Source organism: Macrobrachium nipponense, chromosome 18, assembly GCF_015104395.2.
Source record: "Macrobrachium nipponense isolate FS-2020 chromosome 18, ASM1510439v2, whole genome shotgun sequence".
NCBI lineage: Eukaryota > Metazoa > Arthropoda > Malacostraca > Decapoda > Palaemonidae > Macrobrachium > Macrobrachium nipponense.
This window is the reverse complement of record NC_087211.1, coordinates 80,036,589-80,057,785: the sequence shown is the minus strand read 5'-3', so window position 1 is coordinate 80,057,785 and position 21,197 is coordinate 80,036,589. Positions and strand designations below refer to the sequence as shown.

The window sequence follows — 21,197 nt, the reverse complement described above, 5'->3', positions numbered from 1 at the left end:
TCGTGCGAGATCGCGACATATAGTAGCCCTGAGTTTCTTGTTGACGAAGTCGGTTGCGTTTATACACCCCCCGATGATCGTGTAACATGAGACCAGGTTGGACTGTCAGGCATTCTTCCTTCGGGACTGAATCGCCTTTTTGCTCCTCGCTCCTTTCTCCTGGCACCGGAAGCTCGAGTCAGGAGTTGATTCGCTGACGACGTTGGGTTTGCGTTGATACACCCCCAAGGTTTGCTTAGATTGAATCGCCCAGGCAGTCCAGACACTCCATCCTTCAGCGAAGATAGTGCCTTTATGGTCTTCAGGGTACAGCCTTGCTGTCCTTGATTCGTCTGACTGGTCACTGGTCGGTCACCTGACTATTAGTACAGACGGACTGACTGTGCATGTCCAGAATCGAAGCTTTCAATATGGAACTTAGACGTAGTCTGAAGTTCTTGATGTTAAAGCATTCGAACCTCTCCTACCTGTTAACTTCTTGCATGTGATCAGGAAGGCCTTCTTCTAACCACCCTAGATACGACAAGAGGGTTAGTGAAATTTTAAGCCATCGTCACAAGTTTTGGCTTTAGAGAACACAAGGCGGTGTGCTCTCTAACCCTTCCGTTGTGGCCTAAGAATGGTAACCCGTTTTGTCCTTGGGCCAGGAGCTTGGAAGCAGGATGGCACAAGTTAGTGGGATGGGCAGGAGCCAGGAGAGAGTCCTGTGCCCTGTCGGGTCTCAAGTTTTATCTACATAAAACTCAAGAAAGTCGAAGTCAATTGGGCAATCTGCAGTGTTCAAAAAGACCAGACTTGCCCATATCGAAGAACAGCCTGGCTTTAGTGTTAAGGAGTTCTTTCAAAAATGCTCCTTCATTGTGTTTGCACAAAGATTGAAATCTTTTATCTGAATGCTCACGAGGTGAGGGCGCGGCCCTCGGAAGCATTTTCAACAGAGCATGGCACTCAGCAACATCCTGAGTACCATGTTTTAGCGAAGCAACTCTGTGTTCACTTCACACTCCCTGCGAGATGTGAAGATGGCATATGAGATCTGCTGCGCGCTAGGGCCATACGTGTCTGCAGACACAATCTTGGGGGCAAGAAGTACCACTCATCCTATCCTGTAGAAATGGTTAGGAAGAGCTCTTAATTTAGTTGTTGAGTCGCCGACAACGGCGACTTCTTAACTCTTAAGCCTTAGTTAACACACCTTAACTTTGGCTAGGTTGGTCAGGTGGTGATATATATTTTTATATATATATATATTTATTTTACTTCTTAGCCCTCATGGTATGGTCATATGGTCTAGTCACGTCGTGGTCCTGCCCCTGTTGCCAGATCATCTGGAGTGCACCAAGCTATACTAGGTCTCTACCTCGCTGGCAACTCTAGTAGCACAAGCAGACTTACGTGGCAGTAACCACGAAGCCAGCTATGCTAACAGGTGGAACCAAGATGTAAATCATCTGCATGCATTTGTTTCCCAAAATCCTTCTATTCTGTCCCTTCCCACCTCCAAAGTGGGGATTCAGCTATATATATATCTGACAGGTAAGTTTCATGAACAAAATGATATTGTTATGATACATAAAGTTTGTTCATACTTACCTGGCAGATATATATAATCAAGTACCCACCCACCTCCCCTCGGGGACAGTGGAAATAAAAAATTATGAATAGAAAATGGGAATGGTTCCTGATACCCGCCTCCCAGCGGCGGGAATGGGTACTAAACCACCTGTCCGACCACTGCGTGTGTCGGAAGTTTTTTAAAATTCTGTCGGACTTCAGAAAATACAGCTATATATATATCTGCCAGGTAAGTATGAACAAACTTTATTGTATCATAACAATATCATTTTCTATGGTGTGTTCTGTGAGAATTTTTGGTTATTTCATCCTTAGTTTGTTGTGAAATATTCTATTATATTTTTTTTACATAACCTTAGAATATGGGGATGATTTTTGATATCTCATCAACTCAAAATTTCTCTTGTAAATGTAGAAGTTTCGGCTTACTACATTTGTAGGGAAAGGACACCACACAGGAGTCCCAATAGTATTTATTATTTTATTCAGAGTACATCTCAAAGCAGTCCAGAATAAAAAGATGTGTCCTTATAAGCAAGCAGTATTGCATACAGACACCACCCTACTTTTGAACTTCAACTTAAAACATGTAGAGCTACAAACAAATGGGATCGTAAATTATGATTGTGTTCAGAGCGCTTCCCTTTGCCACCTGTAAGTTCAGATTTTGTTTTGCACACTTATTCTGTGCAAACAGTTCTGTAAGTACAGTGTATTGTGTTTTAGGATGGAAAGACGTACAGTACTGTATAAATTTAATACATCATACTGTACTTAAATAGGCATGGAGAGTGCAGTAACCAGCTTACAAATAATTCAACATACAAATGGCCACCAAGAACGTAACTTGTTCGTAAGTAGGGTGGTGTCTGTACTTTGTCTCATTGGAAATCTAGCTGATGCAACATTACCTTCACAGGTCTTAGAACTTTTGGCGATGTGAATGAAGAATCAGCGAAGGGGTCCCACAGTCCTGAGGGATTTATCTGGAGGAAACTTTAACAGCAACTTAGGAACGGCAGCCGATGAAGACCTGCAGATTTTTGTTGTCGGTGACTGTAGTGGCGAGATATGTTTTTGATTGATACCCTGACCGGCATTTGACTCAAGACAAAAGGGTGAGGTTTGGAATGTTTTTATGTTTGCCCGTAATTAGTAATCTCCTGTGCAATACGTATAGGGTCCCTTTTACGGTGAGATTGCAGAAATTGTTCCAGATTAGGTATTTGAATGTTCATTTTCATCATTTTTTTGTGGAGGACAATGTTTTATTATTTTTATTATTATTAGAAGGAAGTAGACTCACTCTCAATCATGTCCAGTTAAAAAGTTGGCTGCACTGGTCAAATCTTATATTAAGTCTTCTCAGTTTTTCCATGTGACTTGTTTTTCGTCTATGTTAATTTTGGTTAATAATTGGCCAATGTTGATACTTCAGCAAAGAGAATTATATTAACAGCATTTATACAGCAGTTTTATTCTCTATACAAGTGCATTATTATTATTATTATTATGATTATTATTATTATTGATGTTATGATAATTATGATCTTATTATGCAGGTAATGAGATCACATTTGCTATGGTAAATGCCAAAAATTGCAAAAGACCAAAGTATGTAAAGGGAATGTTGTGTTTTGTGAATTTATCAGATAATGGTAGAATCATTACATTTTAAGATGGAGAATAGAAGTCACGTATTTCTAGGAGAAGCTTGAAGATTAAAAACTGGACATATCATATTTGTACTCCATGTAGTTGTAAACATTTCATACATTTAATATAGTGTTTGTGCAGTCTTTACTGTTTTATGTCAAAAATTTCAAAATGTTATATTTTCATTAGGAGCATGTATCAAGGAAAGAAGAAATAACTGTATTAAATTTTATTTTAAAGTTTTGACAATTTTCATTAATATAGTATTTTCATGGTATTTTATTCTGAAAGATTCATTGATTTTAGGGAGTCCTTGGATGCGCCTCAGACTGTATATAAAGGCCCAGGAACCATCTCCAGCATAAACGAGCACATGAACAAGGAACCAGAAGAAGGGGCACCATTGCCAGAAGACAAGGACCCAAATATCTTTTTGAATGTCGCACTAATAGAAGACGACGCTTCCGTTTCCAAAGCTCCTGATGTGTCCTCGAAGATAAACAGGCCTATAGTAAGAACAAGTCTTCATAGGAAGCCGTCGTTATCTTCTGCTGGCGGCAGGCAGTATGTGAAGTTGATGTCCCAGACTAAACCAAGACTGCCTTTGCGAGATAGTAGCACATGTAAGTAATTTGAAATGATTTCCATAGAAGTTCTTAAGAATTTTTTTTTTTTTTTTGGGTAACACTGCATGTGAAACAAAGCACATTTACTTAATGACAAATTAATGTTGATTAGGTAACAACGCAATGGAGTTGCTTGATAAAACTGTACCAACCACCTTGATTAAGTCAGTCAGCATATGTAGAGTACCATGATTACTGGCAGAGCAGAGGTTATGGGAGCGGTAATGTAGTTTCACAAGCACTCCAGAATGATCAGTGTTTGCTCAACACTCGTCAGCCTATGCGGAGTGTTGAGCTTTTCCTAGTTGAACAAAGGCTATTGTATGAGGAATTTTATGTACATGCACTCCAGAACTATTAGTGTTTTCCCTGCACTCGGCCTTTGCATCATCCATGCAACATTCATTCTTATTTACACTTCACAAATTTTGTTTATTTAAAGCAGTACATATACCCTTTGTACTGAAAAGTCTGTGGCTTAGGACATAGTGTGGATACAGGAAAAGGATATACTTGGCAAAGTATTACTGTAGTTTGGAAGTGAAAATTTTTTTAAAAAACAATGTTTTTCTAAGCTCTTACAAATTTAATTACATTTTTTAATGAAACCAGGTGGTGTATTATATCATAGATGAAGTTATTAGGAAATCTCATATTCGTAGCCTTTTTAAATAAAGTTTTATATTTTAATTTGCTTAAAGCTATGTACAGCTGTTCATTTATTAAAGCACTGATTATTTATTGTTCATTTAAAGGTAATACTACATTTACATAATCATGGTATCTGTAGTTGATCGACATCCATGTCTAGAAAGCAAGAACTTGCTTGAGTGTTTATTATCTGCCATATTTCCTCGGTGAAAACTCATGCAATGTTACAGTAGACACAGATACATGCAGTAACACTGAGTATTCTTAATTTCTCTTACAGTGGATAGTCTTCCAGTGTCAGTAACACTGAATACATATTCTCAATTTCTCTTACAGCGGATAGTCTTCCAGTGTCAATAAAACTGAGTACGTACTCTCGATTTCTCTTACTGTTGTAGTCTCCAGTGTCAAACACTGATTATTCTTGATTTCTTTCACAGGGGATAGTCTTCCAAATGTCAGAACACTGAGTATTCTCCAATTTTCTTTACAGTGGACAGTCTCCCAACCACTTTAGCTGAAGGATCCGTGATACAGACTAACAAAGGGGAGATGATGGCCTACAGTCTCTCGTCTGTTACTAAAGACGAGTCCCCTGGAAAGAAAAGTGTTTTGCATAACATTGCTTCATCGTTTGGATCATGGGTAAGTAGGTTCATTCAGGTAGGTTGCCATTGTTGAATGTATCTGAAACAGTGAGTCTAAATAGGATCTTTTTATTTTTTTTTGCACATTTATTTTATATTCCGTGTATTTATACCAAAGCCTGAAACTCATCCTCAATGTAAATTCAACTTTATCCAGCATTATGGAGAACTTCAAGTTGTTGCTTGGAAATATACATGGAACAACTCAATCTTATATTGCTTTTCAGTTGAAGCAGTCCTGAGGCCAGTGGATCAAGAGAAAGAACTTAACCCCACAAATGTCAAGAAAAGGTAAGGAACTAAAACTAAGTAATATTCTTAGAGTACAATGGTACATATTTGGACCACTGTGGCATTCAAGGAGAAATGTGTACATTTTAAGTTTGGAATGTAGGCTCGCACTTTCCAAAGTAAATGGCAGTTATATCTTCCTCACTTCTACTTGCTGCATTCAACATCTCTGAATACTTGCTACATTGATGGAAGCAATGCATTCTCATATTGACCAAACTCGCGATTTGCATTGTATTTTTCTAACTGAAATCACAGTGTTTATATTTTCCTTGCCGAAACGCAATTGTAATAATCACAATAAAATATCAGATGGAAATACTTCCTTGGATGACAAATGGAAATTTGTGCTCCATGTTAATTACATAAAAAAGTGTTTGGTTAAACAACAACACATTTTTAACTGTTCAGTAACTTTCTGTTACGTATTGCTATACGGTGACTAGTTTTCCCTATTTTTTCTTTTTCCCCTTCCTTTTTCAGGTTTACTCTGTATTCCTGTGAAGATTGTGGCTGTACTACATTCGGAAAGATCCCTTGAAAATTCACCGGCGCAGGTTCCACGAGGTGGACGACGAGTGTTACATCTGTGGAGAAAAGTTCTTGAATCAGCACTATGTGCGAAATCACGTCAGAGAAGTCCACAGCGAAGAGAGTTCGTTCGAGTGCCGTTACTGTTCCTTTCGCTGTTCACTCATGAAAGAGTTCTTCAAGCACTGCAGGGTCCATAAAAGTCACAAATTTGTAGTAGCTGTGGAAAAGAAGTATGCGTCGCCAAAAACTCTTCCGGGATCACATTGCAAATTGCATTTCCAAGCCTGATGCGAAGTTTGACTACATGGATGATGTTGACTGTGATTACCCAGTGAAAATTCCTAAAGGCCTTGATAAAAAAAGACAACTGTATATCTTATCAGACTCCTGCTGATATCATTTCTAATAAAAAGAAATCAGGAAAGAATGATCATAACAAAAAAAGGGATTTAGAATACAAAGTGGAATCGAAACATTATAGTCAACAAATCAAGAAAATGGCCCTAGAACAGTCCACTCGAAGCCGTAGTCAGGGTCGATACAGAACCCACAGATGCTATTTATGTTTCAAGTTATTTTCAAACAGTGCAGATCTTGATGCCCATAAGGAAGTATATCACCAAGTTAAATCATCACAGCCTGTCAGAGTAAAAACTGATGATTCTCTGGGAAGGGAAGAAGAAGATACACTAGAAGTTCAGCAGACAAAAGAGTCACAGTCATGCTGTGATGATACTAACGAGGGAGTCCAGATCAAATCAGAGCCTCCTGACATTACAGAGAATATCGAAAACGTCACGATTGTCCTCGATGAATACATGAACTTATCTCAGGTTATCAAGCCATTGTGCATTGCCTGCAAGGCTATCACGAAAACGACTTCAGAGAATCTTGTAGTTTGTTCCAAAATATCTCGAAGCTTGACCAGTCGGAAGCGCTGAAAAAGTTTGAGAAGTTCTTTCCATGTGCCCTTAATCACGAGTCCCTTGTAGGGCCTTGGGTTTTGTGTAAAAAGTGCTCTGTGCTCATTGATAAAATCACAGACATGGAAGAGAAGCTCTTTGTCGATGAAGAAGTGATCTTATGTCACGTCTGCAAGGGAATGCAGAGGGCCCGTCTGCTTGTGCTGAAAATAAATTTATAGATGATGGTGATGATGATAAAAAAGGGGAACAATTACTTTGCAAGCTCAGGAAAGATTGTGCCTCAACTGATCCATCTCTCAATATTCTCAGTGATGCTTTCGATACTGAAAAGTACGTAAGAGAGAGTTTTGAAATAATGGAGATAATTCAGCCTGCTAAAAGAAAACGCAAACATAAAACAGAAGGAGAAAAACTTGCCCCTGTGCTTTTAAGTGATGACGACGACGATGAGTTTTCCGCTAATAATGAGACTGAATACGTCTCAAATACAGAAAACTTGGAAGTTGATGGAGACAAAAGTCCTGAGGAAAGTGTCATGAAAATACCAGTCAATTTAAGTAGTGTCAAAAAGGAAATAGCAGACGATGGAGTTGAAAGGTCACAGGACATCAAAGGAGCAAACATTAAAAGCGAGCCTTTTCATCGGGAGCTTGAATCAGTTATTCCCGAATCTGGTAATCCAAATTGGACGGAAGATGAGGGTAATCCCTTAAATGCGGAAGAACAGTTGAATGATGATTTCTTACACCCCGGTTGCTAAACCCTCCCAAAAAAGATAATCAGTTTAGATCCTGAACTGTTTCATCACCAGCTTTTAACAGAAGTTGACGGCGAAGCCTCCCAAAAGAAGTCGTATAAAGGAAACTCCGACGAGGGTCCTGGAGGGGAGGATGCTTCAGAGGAAGTCTGTCAGGAGAAAGTCTTACCTGACTTGCATTCAGACCATGCACCTTCCAATTCTTCAAAGTTTGTTAACAAAACAGAAGTTAAATCTGATGAAGGAGATTGCATGGCCCCGCTTGGTCATATTCAAGAAGTTTTGAAAGACTTGGATGCAAAGAAAGAAGACGTGGGTTTGAAAGATATTGGAAATAAGATGGATTCTAACAGTGGTTTTGAAACATTCGGCGAGGATATTGAAGCAAAAGAAGAAGAAAATTCCAAAGTTTCTCATGAACCGATGCAGAAACCTCTTGTGGTAAGATATTTTCTTCTATTTTCATTTTGAATATTTGAGGATGTGTAACAGGATTTAATGTTTTTTATTTCCATTTGAGTTTTCTAGAAAGATTAGTTGAGAAAGAGGCCAGTGCTACTAAGTAGGTTTTTAACATACGATGTATTTGCTCACAGGTGGAATGTCCATGTACATATTTAGTAAATACCCTACAGTACTCATTATTTTGTCAACTGTTGCTGAATTAGTATGTCATTTTGTCATTTCATTTTTGTATGCCAAACTAAGTTTTATAGGTAATTGTATCATCATCAAGAATGATACATATACAGTTTTTACATCATCTTCCCTCTTTATGGGGTTAGGCGTAAAATAAGTTCTCTCTACTCATGGCTTTCCTGTGTTTTTCTGCTTGAGTTGCTGTCAGGTTTAGTTCATCGTCTGTCCACTATCCTTGTGATTTCATATGTCTTCTCACTGGTCTTCATCCTGCTACTTCCATATTTATTGCTTTTTTGCCAGCTGTTCCTCATCCTTTCTCATCATTTGTCCAAGCCTTTGCAATATTGTAGATTTCAGTAGGTTTTTTTCCCAGCTTCTTGACACCTCATTTCTCACTCAATTCTTCATCTGTACTACCGTCTTCCCATTTTCCTGTCACCTTGAATAAAAAAATTCTGCCATCACACCTAAACAGAAACTCCTCTTTATTCCCAAGCAGTTCCCATGTTTGTGCTGTATAAATTAGTATACATAGGTTTTATGTAACTGTTATAAACCCTGGCCATCTCTCCGTAGGTTGGAATATTTTGTGGTGTAAGTTCCTTTTCTTTTTTTAAATCGTTCAGTATTTTGAAGTTGCAGTCAATTCCTTTAGAAATGTTAACATAATCTGTTTGTAGCTAGATGCTGGAGCCCTGAATTACAACTTACTAGATCTTTCTGTTCAATATGTATTTTTCCTACTTTAAGGGGAAGAAGCGTGCCAGAATTCGAGAGGAGAGGAACATGATGAGCTACCGCTTAGAAGGTAATGTTGCAAAACCGTGGGTTTGCAGTAGCTGTCACAAAGGATTTTCAACTCAGCGTGGTGCGTGTGATCATTATGCTGCTTCTCACGGTGGTCAGAGCTATTCCTGCGAGCACTGCAGTGCGTCTTACGTGAGGAAGAGAGACCTGATCGGCCACTATAACAGAGTAGGTGTTTTTTGTGATGTTAAGTTCTCTTGTTAAACTTTTTTTTCTTAGCATATGTACACATTGGATGAAGATGAGGTCTGTGTGGTCCTGAATATAAAAAAACAACTAGAAAAAAGATGTTTTTGTTTTCCTCCAAGGGCACTCTCTTTGTTAAAGTTACTGTATTTCTTAGTTTAGATCATGTATAGGTTCCAGACCCATTACTTCCACTAAAGTCATAATGTGAATTTAATTCACATGAGCTTCACTATAGGCATTATTTAGGGTTCTCTGCAATGTCCCTTTGTGCCCTAGCTGCAATCTGTTTCATTCCTTTTACTGTACCTCGTCTTACTTTCCACCCTCTCCTAACATTTGCTTCATAGTGCAACTAGAAGGTTTTTCTCCTGTTAAACTTTTAAAGCCTTTTTACTGTCTGTTTTCCTTTCAGCGTGAAAGATCTCGGAGGTCCCTGTGCTTGGTTTCTGACCTAGTTCCTTTATTCTGTTCACTCCATACCATTGCATCCTGTTACCCTGTTGATTGAAAATGCATTTGTATGAAAACCTTCCATTTTTAACAATTTATTTTTGTAGTTTATCATTATGTAAACTAAAAATATTCTATGATCATCTGTAGAGTTTCACACCATGAAACAAGTATATGTATTGTAAGTACATTACATTTGCTCTCTTACAGACAGTGGCCAATTTTTATCTTTTACAAGATGACTTCTGTAAACTATAGATCTGTATTAAAAAAACCTGTCTAAATTGTTTAAAATTGTAATTTAGTCTTTGATTTAAGATTTTTGTACAAGTAACTTACCTGGCAGATATATACTTAGCTATAGACTCGGTCGTCCCGACAGAATTTCAAAACTCGCGGCACACGCGACAGGTAGGTCAGGTGATCCACCATTCCCGCCGCTGGGTGGCGGGGTCTGGAACTATTCCCGTTTTCTAAGCCATAATTTCTCTGTCGGTTGAACGGACAACACCTATTGTTCGTTCCTCCATCTTGGATTTCAACTCGTTTGCCGAGAATTTGGATTGGTTTTTTGGTGACGTATTCTGTTTTTTCTCTGGCTTGGCATACGCTTATTGTGGACTGTTTTTCGACTTTGGTTTTGACTACTCTTTCACGATGTCTGACGTTAAGGCTTCACCTATGTTTAGAGTTTGCAGTAGGGAAGACTGTAAGGTTAGGCTGCCTAAATCGGCATTGGATCCTCATAGTATTTGCACTAAATGCAGGGAGAATGAATGTTCTTTTATTAACACCTGTGTGGAATGCGAGAACCTTACGGAGCTTGAATGGAAGGAATTATCATCATATGTTAGGAAGCTTGAGAGAGATAGAGTGAGAAAGGCTTCAGCTAGGTCATCTAGTAGATCTTGCTCCTTAGAACAAGAAATTAACTCTCCTTCTAACAATTTTCCCTTAGCCTCAGCTGCTTCTCCCTGTTCTGAATCCAAAGATTCTTCGTCAGAGAGGGAAAATGTAAAAGCTTCAATTAAGAAACTTCAAGCTCGGCTACGAGCTCTAAACCAAGGTAAGAGTGGTGATAGTGATTTGTGCAGTGTCCCCAGTGCAGTGGAGGGGGCGTCTGACCGGTTCCTCATTGCTCCTAGGCCTAGACCTCTTCCAAACTCCCAGGACCAGGGGGGAAGGAATGTCGAAAGCCGCAGGGAGGATGCAGAACATCCCCAACGGTCAGGCGTCCCTTCGGCAGATCCTGTTGTTAAGTCCCAGGCTGCCTCGGATTGCCGTAGAAAAGGCGTCCTAAAGGAGTGTTTTTCGGCCTCAGACTCTTCCTCTCCTAAACGAGGATGGAGTTCGGCCTCCCTTTCGCGCCCTTTGAAGAGAGCCTGGAAGGCGCCTAAAGGAGACGCGGCTGACTCCAGCCCAGAGCGTTTTCCCGAGGATTGGCCTTCGGGACCTAAGAAGACGAGACAAGAGGAGCCTGCTCTTCAGGATCCTACCAAGAAGTTTTTGGTCAATCTGCAAGAGCAGTTAGCTTCACTCGTAGGCTCTTTGGCTAAGGACTCTACAAGGAGGAAGGATGTCTCGCTCCCTGTTAAGAGTTCCGCTAAGCGTCCTGCTTCGTATAGGAGAGAACTCTCACGATCTCCAGGGCGTTTATCGCCTTCGTCGAGAGACTCGTCTGATAGGAGTTGTTCTCCTGAGAGAAGAGCCCTTTCGCCTTATAGGCTATCTTCCCCGAAGCGCCCTCTTAGACGCAGCGAATCGAGCAGAAGTCTCGATCGGTTTAGGTGCAAGGAACCGGAAAACCGATTTAGGTATCAGGATCCCTTGGGTCTTCAGGACCAGGAGCCAGACAGGCGCAAAGAGGCAGCAAGACGCAAGAAAGGGCGTCAAGAGCCTCTTAGAACACAGGATTCAGGACGTCAGGATTCTGCTAGAAGGCAGGAATCAGGACGCTATGAGCCAGGACGCCATGAGCCAGGACGCCATGAGTCAGGGCGCCAGGAGTCAGGGCGCCAGGAGTCAGGGCGCCAGGAGTCAGGGCGCCAGGAGTTAGGACGCCAGAAAACAGGACGCCAGGAGTACGTTAGGCGTCAAGTGTTAGGGCACCAAGAGCCTGTTAAGCGTCAGGAATCAGGACGCGGGGATCTTTTCAAGCGCCCTGAATCAGGACGCCAGGAGCCTAGCAAGCGCCACGAACCCGACCAACCTAGACAACAAGAGTCTAGTAGGCACAAGAGTGTTTCCGACAGACAGGAGCCTCACTCTTCGTATAGGAGTGCTAATGTTCCGCGCTCCCCTTCTCGGGAAAGGAGTTCTTCTCCCGGGAAGAGCCAGATCACTCCAAAACGATCTCCTTCTGTAGATCAGTTGGACCAGGTATCGGAAGACGAAGAGCCTGTAGATGTAGCAGTTTCGGACTACAAGAGACTTTCTCTTTTGCTGCTAAAGGAGTTCGGAGACTCCCTTCATCCTGCGGACCCTCCTTCACCAGGATCGTTGATGTCCAGCACTAAAGCTCTCAAATCGTCTTCCTTCGTTAAGATGCGCCCCGCTCTTTGTATGAAAAAGGCTTTAAAAACTTTTTCAGAGTGGTTGACTTCCAGAAGGGAAGCGGGCAAGACAGTTTTTTCCTGCCCTCCTTCCAAGTTAACAGGCAAACCAGGAAGGTGGTACGAGACCAAAGAGCCGATGGGGTTAGGTCTGCCTTCTTCCGCGGATGCGGATTTTGCTTCCTTAGTGGACTCTGCTAGGAGGAAGTCGTTGCTGTCTGCTAAGGCGACTTGGGGCATGTGTGAGCTGGACCACCTTCTAAAGGGCCTCTTTAAAACCCTAGAAGTCTTCAACTTTATGGACTGGGCTTTAGGAGCATTAGCGAAGAGAGCTCAGGACACTGACTTTGTTTCCATGGAGGAACTTTCGAGCGTCCTGGCTTGCCTGGACCGAGCGGTCATGGACGGTTCTGTGGAAGTTGCCTCTCTTTTTGGAACGGGAGTATTGAAGAAGAGATCTGTCTTTAGCTCTTTCTTAGCAAGAGCAGTATCACCTTGCAAAGGACATCTCTTCTTTTTGCTCCTTTATCCCCGCACCTTTTTCCACAAGAGACGGTTAGAGAGGTGTCGAAATCTCTTACGGAGAAGGCAACTCAAGATCTCCTCACGCACTCAGCCAAGAAGTTTAGGCCGGCAGTGCCTTTAGAGAAGAAAGAGAGAGCCTCTTTTGTTCAGCCCTTTCGAGGAGCCTCCTCTTCTAGAGCCCCTCTTAGAGGTAGAAGACCAGAGAGAAAGAGTAGACCATCTAGAAGGTCCTTCGGGAAGTCTAGATGAACAGGAAGTCCTCCAGACGAAAGTAGGCGCCAGGCTACTCCACTTTGCCAAAGTCTGGGCGCAGAAGGGAGCGGACTCCTGGTCCCTCTCTATCCTGAAAAAAGGATACTTGATCCCCTTCAGGGAAAATCCTCCCTTGACGACAACTCCAAGGGAGTTGACCGCAAGATACTCGGATCCGGTCCGAAAGCTTGCTATGTTGCAAGCAGTGGAACAGATGATTTACAAAGAAGCGGTAGAACTGGTTCAAGATCTCCAGTCTCCAGGATTCTACAATCGGCTATTCCTGGTACCGAAAGCATCGGGGGGATGGAGACCAGTTCTAGACGTCAGTGCCCTGAATTTCTTTGTCTTGAAGAAGAAATTTTCAATGGAGACGTCTTCCTCTGTTCTATCTGCTCTTCGTCCAGGGGACTGGATGGTGTCCCTGGACCTTCAGGATGCGTATTTCCATGTGCCTCCAATTCATCGGCAGCAAGGAAGTATCTGAGGTTCATGTTCCAAGGGAAAGTGTTCCAGTTCCGAGCGATGTGCTTCGGACTTTCGACTGCCCCCTCAAGTCTTTACGGACATCATGAAGAATGTAGCTTATTGGCTACATCTGGAAGGGATCAGGATATCGTTATATCTGGACGATTGGCTAATAAGAGCCCAATCGGAGAAAAAATGTCTGGAGGACCTATTAGTTACTCTAAAGTTGACAAAGTCCTTAGGACTTTTAGTAAATCACGAGAAATCCATGCTGACTCCCCAGCAAAGTATTGTCTATCTGGGGATTCAGATGGATTCTCGGGATTTTCTAGCGTATCCTTCGCAGGAAAGGAGAGAACGCTGCCTAGAAAAGGTGTCAGTCTTCTTAAGGAAAGAACATTGTTCCGCGAGGGAATGGATGAGCTTGCTGGGGACCCTCTCCTCGATGGAACAGTTCGTTTCCTTAGGAAGACTTCACCTACGACCCCTTCAATTTTATCTGAAGGAGAAGTGGGATTGGAAGTCCAACAATCTGGGAGACTTTTCCAATCTCGAAACGGATCAAGGAGAATATCCGTTGGTGGTTAGATCCACAGAAACTAAGCAAAGGAATCTCCCTTCGCTTACAGAACCCTCGCCTAGCGTTGTTTGCAGACGCCTCAGATTCAGGGTGGGGAGCGACCCTAGGTTCGCAAGAGGTGTCAGGCATTTGGGAAGGAGAACAAGTGTCCTGGCACATAAACAAGAAGAGCTAACAGCCATTCATCTAGCTTTGGTTCATTTCGAGGAACAGGTCTCAGGTCTGGGGATTCAGATTCACTCGGACAACACAACAGCCCTCGCTTATATAAAGAAACAAGGGGGACGCATTCCTTTTCCCTGTACGAATCAGCAAAGGATCTGCTGATTTGGGCACAGGAAAGGAAGATCTCTCTCCTCACAAGGTTTGTGCAGGGAGAGAAAAATGTCCGGGCAGATCTGTTAAGCAGAAAAGAACAAGTCCTACCCACGGAATGGACTCTCAATCCTCAGATTTGCCAACAACTTTGGCATCTGTGGGGAAGGCCCAATATAGACCTGTTCGCGACCAACAAGAATCACAGGTTAGAAACCTATTGCTCCCCGATCTTGGATCCTCAAGCAGTAGCAGTAGACAGCTTTCTGCTAGATTGGACGGGCTTGGACGCTTACGCCTTCCCTCCTTTCAAGATAGTAGGAGAAGTATTGAGGAAGTTCGCTTGCTCGGAAGGAACAAGAATGACCTTCATCGCTCCCTTCTGGCCGGCTCTCGATTGGGTCACAGAGGTGCTGGAGTGGTTAGTGGATTTTCCAAGATCGCTTCCACTAAGGAACGATCTTCTCAAACAACCCCACTTCGACAGGTTTCACAAAAACCTCCCCGCTCTAAGTCTGACCGCCTTCAGACTGTCGAAGGACTTGTCAGAGCAAGGGGCTTTTCACGAGAAGTGGCGAAGGCTATTGCAAGAGCCAGAAGAGTCTCCACTTCTAAAGTATATCAGTCGAAGTGGGAGTTGTTTTAGAAGATGGTGTAAGGAAAAGAAAATATCCTCCTCCAGTACCTCTGTAACGGAAATCGCAGATTTTCTCCTATATTTGAGAAAAGACTGTAACCTGGCAGTTTCAACAGTGAAGGGTTACAGAAGTATGCTGGCCTCAGTTTTTCGACATAGAGGAATAGATCTGACAAACAATAAAGATCTTCATGACCTTATAAGGTCTTTTGAGACCACGAAAGAACAGGTAATCAAGAAGCCTAGCTGGAACTTGGATGTGGTCCTCAAGTTCCTAATGTCGGAGAAATTTGTACCTTCTCACGCAGCTTCGTTTAGAGACTTAACAAGAAAGTCTTTATTCCTTTTTGCGTTAGCAACAGCCAAGAGAGTGAGCGAGTTGCAAGCTTTGGAAGGTAAAGTGGGGTTTAAGAAGGATTCAGCGATTTGCTCCTTTCAACCATTTTTTCTAGCGAAAAATGAAAATCCCTCAAAGCCCTGGCCAAGAAGCTTTGAGATAAAAGGAATATCTTCATTAACAGGGAGAGAACTAGAAAGGACTTTGTGTCCAGTCAGGGCACTCAAGTTCTACCTGAAGAAGAAGAAGTTGCTGAAAGGTACAGATGAAAGTCTTTGGTGCTCTGTAAGAGATCCGAAAAGAGCGATTTCTAAGAACGCCCTTACATTCTTCATAAAAGATGTAATAAGGGAAGCTCACCTTAAATGCGAAGAAGAGCATTTCAAGGTTCTCAGAGTGAGAGCTCATGAAGTGAGAGCCATAGCTACGTCTATGGCATTTCACAAAACATGGTCGCTTCAGACTCTTATAGAATCGACATTTTGGAGATGTAATTCGGTGTTCGCCTCGAATTACCTAAGAGACGTTAAAATTTCGTACGAAAAGTGCTTTGCTCTGGGAGCGTATGTTTCGGCGAATTCAGTGCTGGGAGAAGGGGCTGAGGCTAATCCTTCCTATTTAGTTTAAGGCTTAAATTACTGTTTATTGGTGGTTATTTTTATTGGTTAATTGTCAGAGGGAATAGGGACCCTCTTACAATTCATAGATTGTAACAAGACTAACATGGTCAGGTGATCGGGATTGGCTTCAGTGCTCTTTGTGATTTGTTTAATAACCTTAACTCTGTCATGTAAGAGGGCGAGTCTCCATTGATATGACAAAAGGTCAAGGCTCTACCATGTAAGTGGGTCAGCCCCCATTGGTACGATCCAGTATAGGCTCTGTCGCGTAAGCGGGCTAGCCCCCATTGACACGATCCAGTGTGTTATTCAACCATAGGTTCATTCCTCGTTGAAGTCTCTTGAGGCAAGCAGACTCATCGACAGTAGTCATGAAGTCTTCAGCCCAATAAGGTAGGAACTATGGATTATGTTATCCAAGAACATAGGTTGTTTTTTCCCTGTTTTTTAATGTATTTAGTTTAAGTATTATTTTGTTTTTAGCTGTCTCTTGCCCGCCACCAAGGGTGCCAATCAGCTAAGTATATATCTGCTGGGTAAGTTACTTGTACAAAAATGATATTGTTAAGATACAATAAAGTTTTGTACATACTTACCTGGCAGATATATACTTAGCTATAGACTCGGTCGTCCCGACAGAATTTCAAAACTCGCGGCACACGCGACAGGTAGGTCAGGTGATCCACCATTCCCGCCGCTGGGTGGCGGGGTCTGGAACTATTCCCGTTTTCTAAGCCATAATTTCTCTTCCACCTGTCTCCTGAGGGGAGGCTGGGTGGGCCATTAATCGTATATATCTGCCAGGTAAGTATGTACAAAACTTTATTGTATCTTAACAATATCATATTGAGGTCTTATTATTTTGCAAAAGGGGTTGTTTGTTTTCATGTTAGAAATGAAAAATACCAAAATAGTCATGTTTTTGTATTTGCTGTCTTCTCAGAATCTAAAACTGTTCCATTTCAGGTACACCTGAAGTCAAAACCCTACAAATGCAAGAAATGTAGTGAATCCTTCAGCATGCACAGTCAGCTCTACAGACACATGCACATCGCCCACATGGAAGAAAAGAAGGAACCGACTCAGTACACGTGTCACCTGTGCGATGCTTCGTTTTCCCAGAAGCGTTACAGAGATGCCCACCTGGAAGCTTGTGAAACCAAGGGCAGCGACGTTACTCCTTACACGTGCCTGCTGTGCGACAAGTCGTTCAAGGTAAATGGATACTAGAATACTGAAATATTATCTTCAGAGTGACAGGTTGAAATATGAAGTATGATACTGGATATCCCATACCAGTTTTGTACAAGTTAGTGTCCTTTAAGTGACTTGTTAATTTTTTAGCTTTTTTTTTCTTTTATTTTTACCATTTGAGATTCCTTTGGCAAATTAGACTATGGCCAGTACTTTTGTTGCTCACCATAAATTTAGTTTTTGTGATATAATGTTTCTTACTGTGTTATTTTTAAGCTAAATTCTTTTACTTTTAATGTAGTATATTAGTAAAAACAGTAATTAAAAATCAAGTGGGGCATTGAAGACAGCTAAAAAATTTTATGGTAATCCGATTTGCAGTCATCAGAATCTCAGTGGTTAAAGATTTGCATGACTTCAAATCGCATCAGTAAAACCTCGGTGATTATGTCAGTTTGCGAGACAGCAAATGACATCATCTAAATTTCAGAGGGTTACCATAGCCCTTGATATTCTGTACCTTTGATATGTCTGAAACAGTGCCATTGTTCCTTTGATATTTAATGAATTTTTCCATGAAAATGGATGGATATTTTAAACACAGCCATTTATATTTTTCAGCTGGAAAAGTACCTAGGTCTTCACATGCGAAATTGCCATTCGGTAAAAAGTGACGCCTTTTTCTGTGAGATTTGCAACAAGGTACTCAACGACAAGAGGAACTTGATTCTGCACATGAAGAGTCACAGTGGTGAAACGAAAACCTCTTGCACCATCTGTCACAAGCAGTTTAGCCGCAAAGCATACCTGTGGACGCACATGAGGGTGCACACGAACGAAAGACCTTACGGCTGTAATTACTGCCCCAAGTGGTTCAAGCAGTACAGCACTTGGAAAAATCACGAAAGAACGCACACGGGAGAGAAGCCTTATAAATGCACCGTTTGCAATTCCTGTTTTGCCACCAGCTCCTCTGTCTCGAAACACCTGCAGTACGCTCACTATAATATCAGAGATTTTGGATGTACCGTTTGTAAAAAGTACTTCATAAGCAAAGCCAAGTTAGAAGAGCACATGAAAACGCATACAGGGGAAAAACCCTTCAAGTGTCCTGTCTGTGGTCGGGCTTTTAATAAGAAAACCAATTTGCGCACCCACATGTATATTCATTCAACTAATAAAAGATTTAAGTGTGAGGTAAGTTATTCTTTTATGTTTTTCAGTCCATTGCAAAAATATGTAGTGCATTTGTATTAGGATAACCATTATGCCATAAGCTTTAACTAAATATTTCAAAATAGGCTGAAGTATGATTTACTATTCTGTAACTCCTTGAACAACAGCACAATAATGTAGTAATGTCTACCATTTCTTCTATTCTAGCTATTCTAGGTTCTTTGCCGCCTGCCTTTGGCCCCTAACTGCAACCCTTTTTGTTCCTTTTACTGTACCTCCTTGCATGTTCTCTTTCTTCCTTCTTACTTAACATCCTCTCCTAACAATTGATTCATAGTGCAATTGCAAGGTTTTCCTCCTGTCACACCTTTCAAATTTTTACTATCAATTTATGCTTCAGCACTGAATGACCTCACTGGTCCCAGTGCCTGGCCTTTGGCCTAAATTCTATATTCAGTTCAACATTACAGATTTGTGGCGAGGGCTTTATGAGACGAACAGCCATAGAAAACCATATTCTTGAAAGGCACAGTGATTTGGAACTACTCCTTGCCTCGGATATGTCAAACGCAAGCAAAGGCAAAGCTAATGGTGTGACTGCAGCTACCTCTCCGTTTATATCAGTAATTGGAGCGGAAGATGTTAATTCCGAAGACACTTACATCGTTGTGTATGCTGACGAAGATAAAGAGGCCAAGAACTCGAAGGATATGCAGGTTACGGTATTGGTGGATGATGTACAGTACTCTCAGGTTAGTTGATAGTAACGCAGCATAATACTGTTTATTGGTTAAGAAAAAAGCCATAGTAAAAAACCAAGTTCAAGTGAATAAGTGTAAAATGGGAGCCTTTGCCCTTCGAGAAGTCATGATAGTCAAGGAAGACCCCCAGATTGATAGTTTTCATTTTAATTTCTCTTTGGTAGTTTTCGTGTTGACTTTTTATTTTTCTGTAAAAACTTTATAATTAGTTTAGAACAGCTGAATATGACCCTAGTGAAGGTGAAAAGCTCCTGTTTTATAATTATTCAGTTGAACTTGGTTCTCTACAGTGGCTTTTTTTAAACATTAAAGACAAAAGAGCAAGAATGGATTTTTATTACTGGATGATGTTTAAAGTTGTATTGAAGGGTATATGTCCAGTAGCTGCACCAGTTGGAATGTAGTTGATGTAGAGAACAGAAGGACTGAGCCTATATATTTGAAAATCCTTGGTTCTATGTTTGCATAAAAAATGGCAGCACTGTAATTTCCATTTTTATTTTTGTTTATTGATAATATGGTGTGCTTGCTCCCCGTAGTATTTGTAAAATTATTTTTATATAGAGGCTCAGTTTTGTATATGACTTGGCTCAGTGACTCACTGTTCCAAGTATTGTCTATAAGAACACACAACATTAAAAGAAAATTAAAAAACCTGATGTTTGAGCAAATGATAAGTAAAGGATTTGTTTTCTAGATTAATTTTTTAGTATAAAATTACCTCCCAGCCCCATTCAGTCAGCTCAGGGAATCAAACATCTGAAGAACGACTTTGCTCACTGCCTGCACCTGTGCAATAGTACTGATTATTTTTTTATTTCAAGATAATTTGAATGTTGGGCACATGTACAATGCAGAAAAATTGGTTAATTTTTAGCAATTAGTGTGAATAAGAAAGTTTTTTTTTGTATAAAAACACTTCACTGTTTCAAGTACTGTAGTGATCTACTTATATTTTCCATGGTAGGTGGATAACCTCACAGTGATTATTATTTGTTTTTTTGTAAAAGGTGAAAGTTTTTTAATAAAACCAATAATGCATTTATAAAAGGTTTTGATCAATATAATTTTATTTGCAATTTTTAAGACTGGGTGAAAAAGGGGGGTTTCTTGGGAATTTTTAAGACTGGGTGAAAAAGGGGGGTTTCTTGGGATGGGAATTGGAAAAAATTTGCAATACACAAACCTTTCTATTCAAAGACTTAAAGGCTGATAACTGAGCTTTGAAAAATTCCAGGTTCGTTCTGCAAGCAAGAAACTGAAGTTATCGGTGGGGTCAAACCAGATTGATAGGCCTTTATCACATGGCAATAATTCGGAATTAACCATCAAGGAAGGAGCTTCCATCAGAGCGCGCGGAACTTTGCCCAGTTTGATCTCGACGGAGGACGAGACAGATTCATCTATACAAGCTCATGACACTTCTCAGGCTGCATACCTCTAAGTAAAAGTGCATTAGGAATTGAATCCAGTCTCCTTAGCTATCTAGAAATCACTCAAATGCAGGTATTCAAAAGTATCATTACTTTATATGAGATTTTCCACTGACGCTTTTGAAGTCGTTCGATATTATTTATGTCACATTTTATAAATAAATTAAAAATTTGTCTGTGCTTACTTTACTGTACCTTTATGTATGTATTAAGACAAAATTACAGCTTTTTGGTAACTATTAACATAGCACTTCCTGACATGAAGTAAGGGTAATGTTGGCAGAAATGTTAGAATGTCGGGACCCGAGTTTAGAACCACGTTGTGGCATAAGGCCCTTTCTGAGCTCGGCTAAACTACCCTAAACATGAGTGTCTCCATTTCCACCCTTTCGTAATAACTGTTTCATAGAGTAACTGCGAGGTTTTCTTCCTGTTAAACCTTTCAAACTTTTTACTCTCCATTTCCCTTTCATCACTGAATGACCTCGTAGGTTCCAGCAATTGTCTTTGGGCTGAAATTTCATATTCCATTCTCTTCCTCCTTTACATAGATAAGTGGTGAAAGTGAGAAGATACAATAAAAACTGGGATCAGAA

The 21,197-nt window shown here is 41.0% G+C and overlaps 1 protein-coding gene across 1 annotated transcript; it reads left to right on the top strand.

Annotated features, from left to right (window-relative positions):
- Window positions 1–3,518: 3,518 nt before the first annotated feature.
- Window positions 3,519–20,777, top strand: LOC135196662 (uncharacterized). The gene is given in 13 exon segments (XM_064223496.1): window positions 3,519–3,854; window positions 5,002–5,184; window positions 5,383–5,446; window positions 6,004–6,210; window positions 6,324–6,850; window positions 6,853–7,037; window positions 7,040–7,658; window positions 7,695–8,104; window positions 9,056–9,280; window positions 17,004–17,252; window positions 17,853–18,428; window positions 18,878–19,159; window positions 20,406–20,777. Coding segments are annotated over 13 exon segments (3,984 nt in total). The 5' UTR covers window positions 3,519–3,604; the 3' UTR covers window positions 20,613–20,777.
- The last annotated feature ends 420 nt before the right edge of the window (window positions 20,778–21,197 follow it).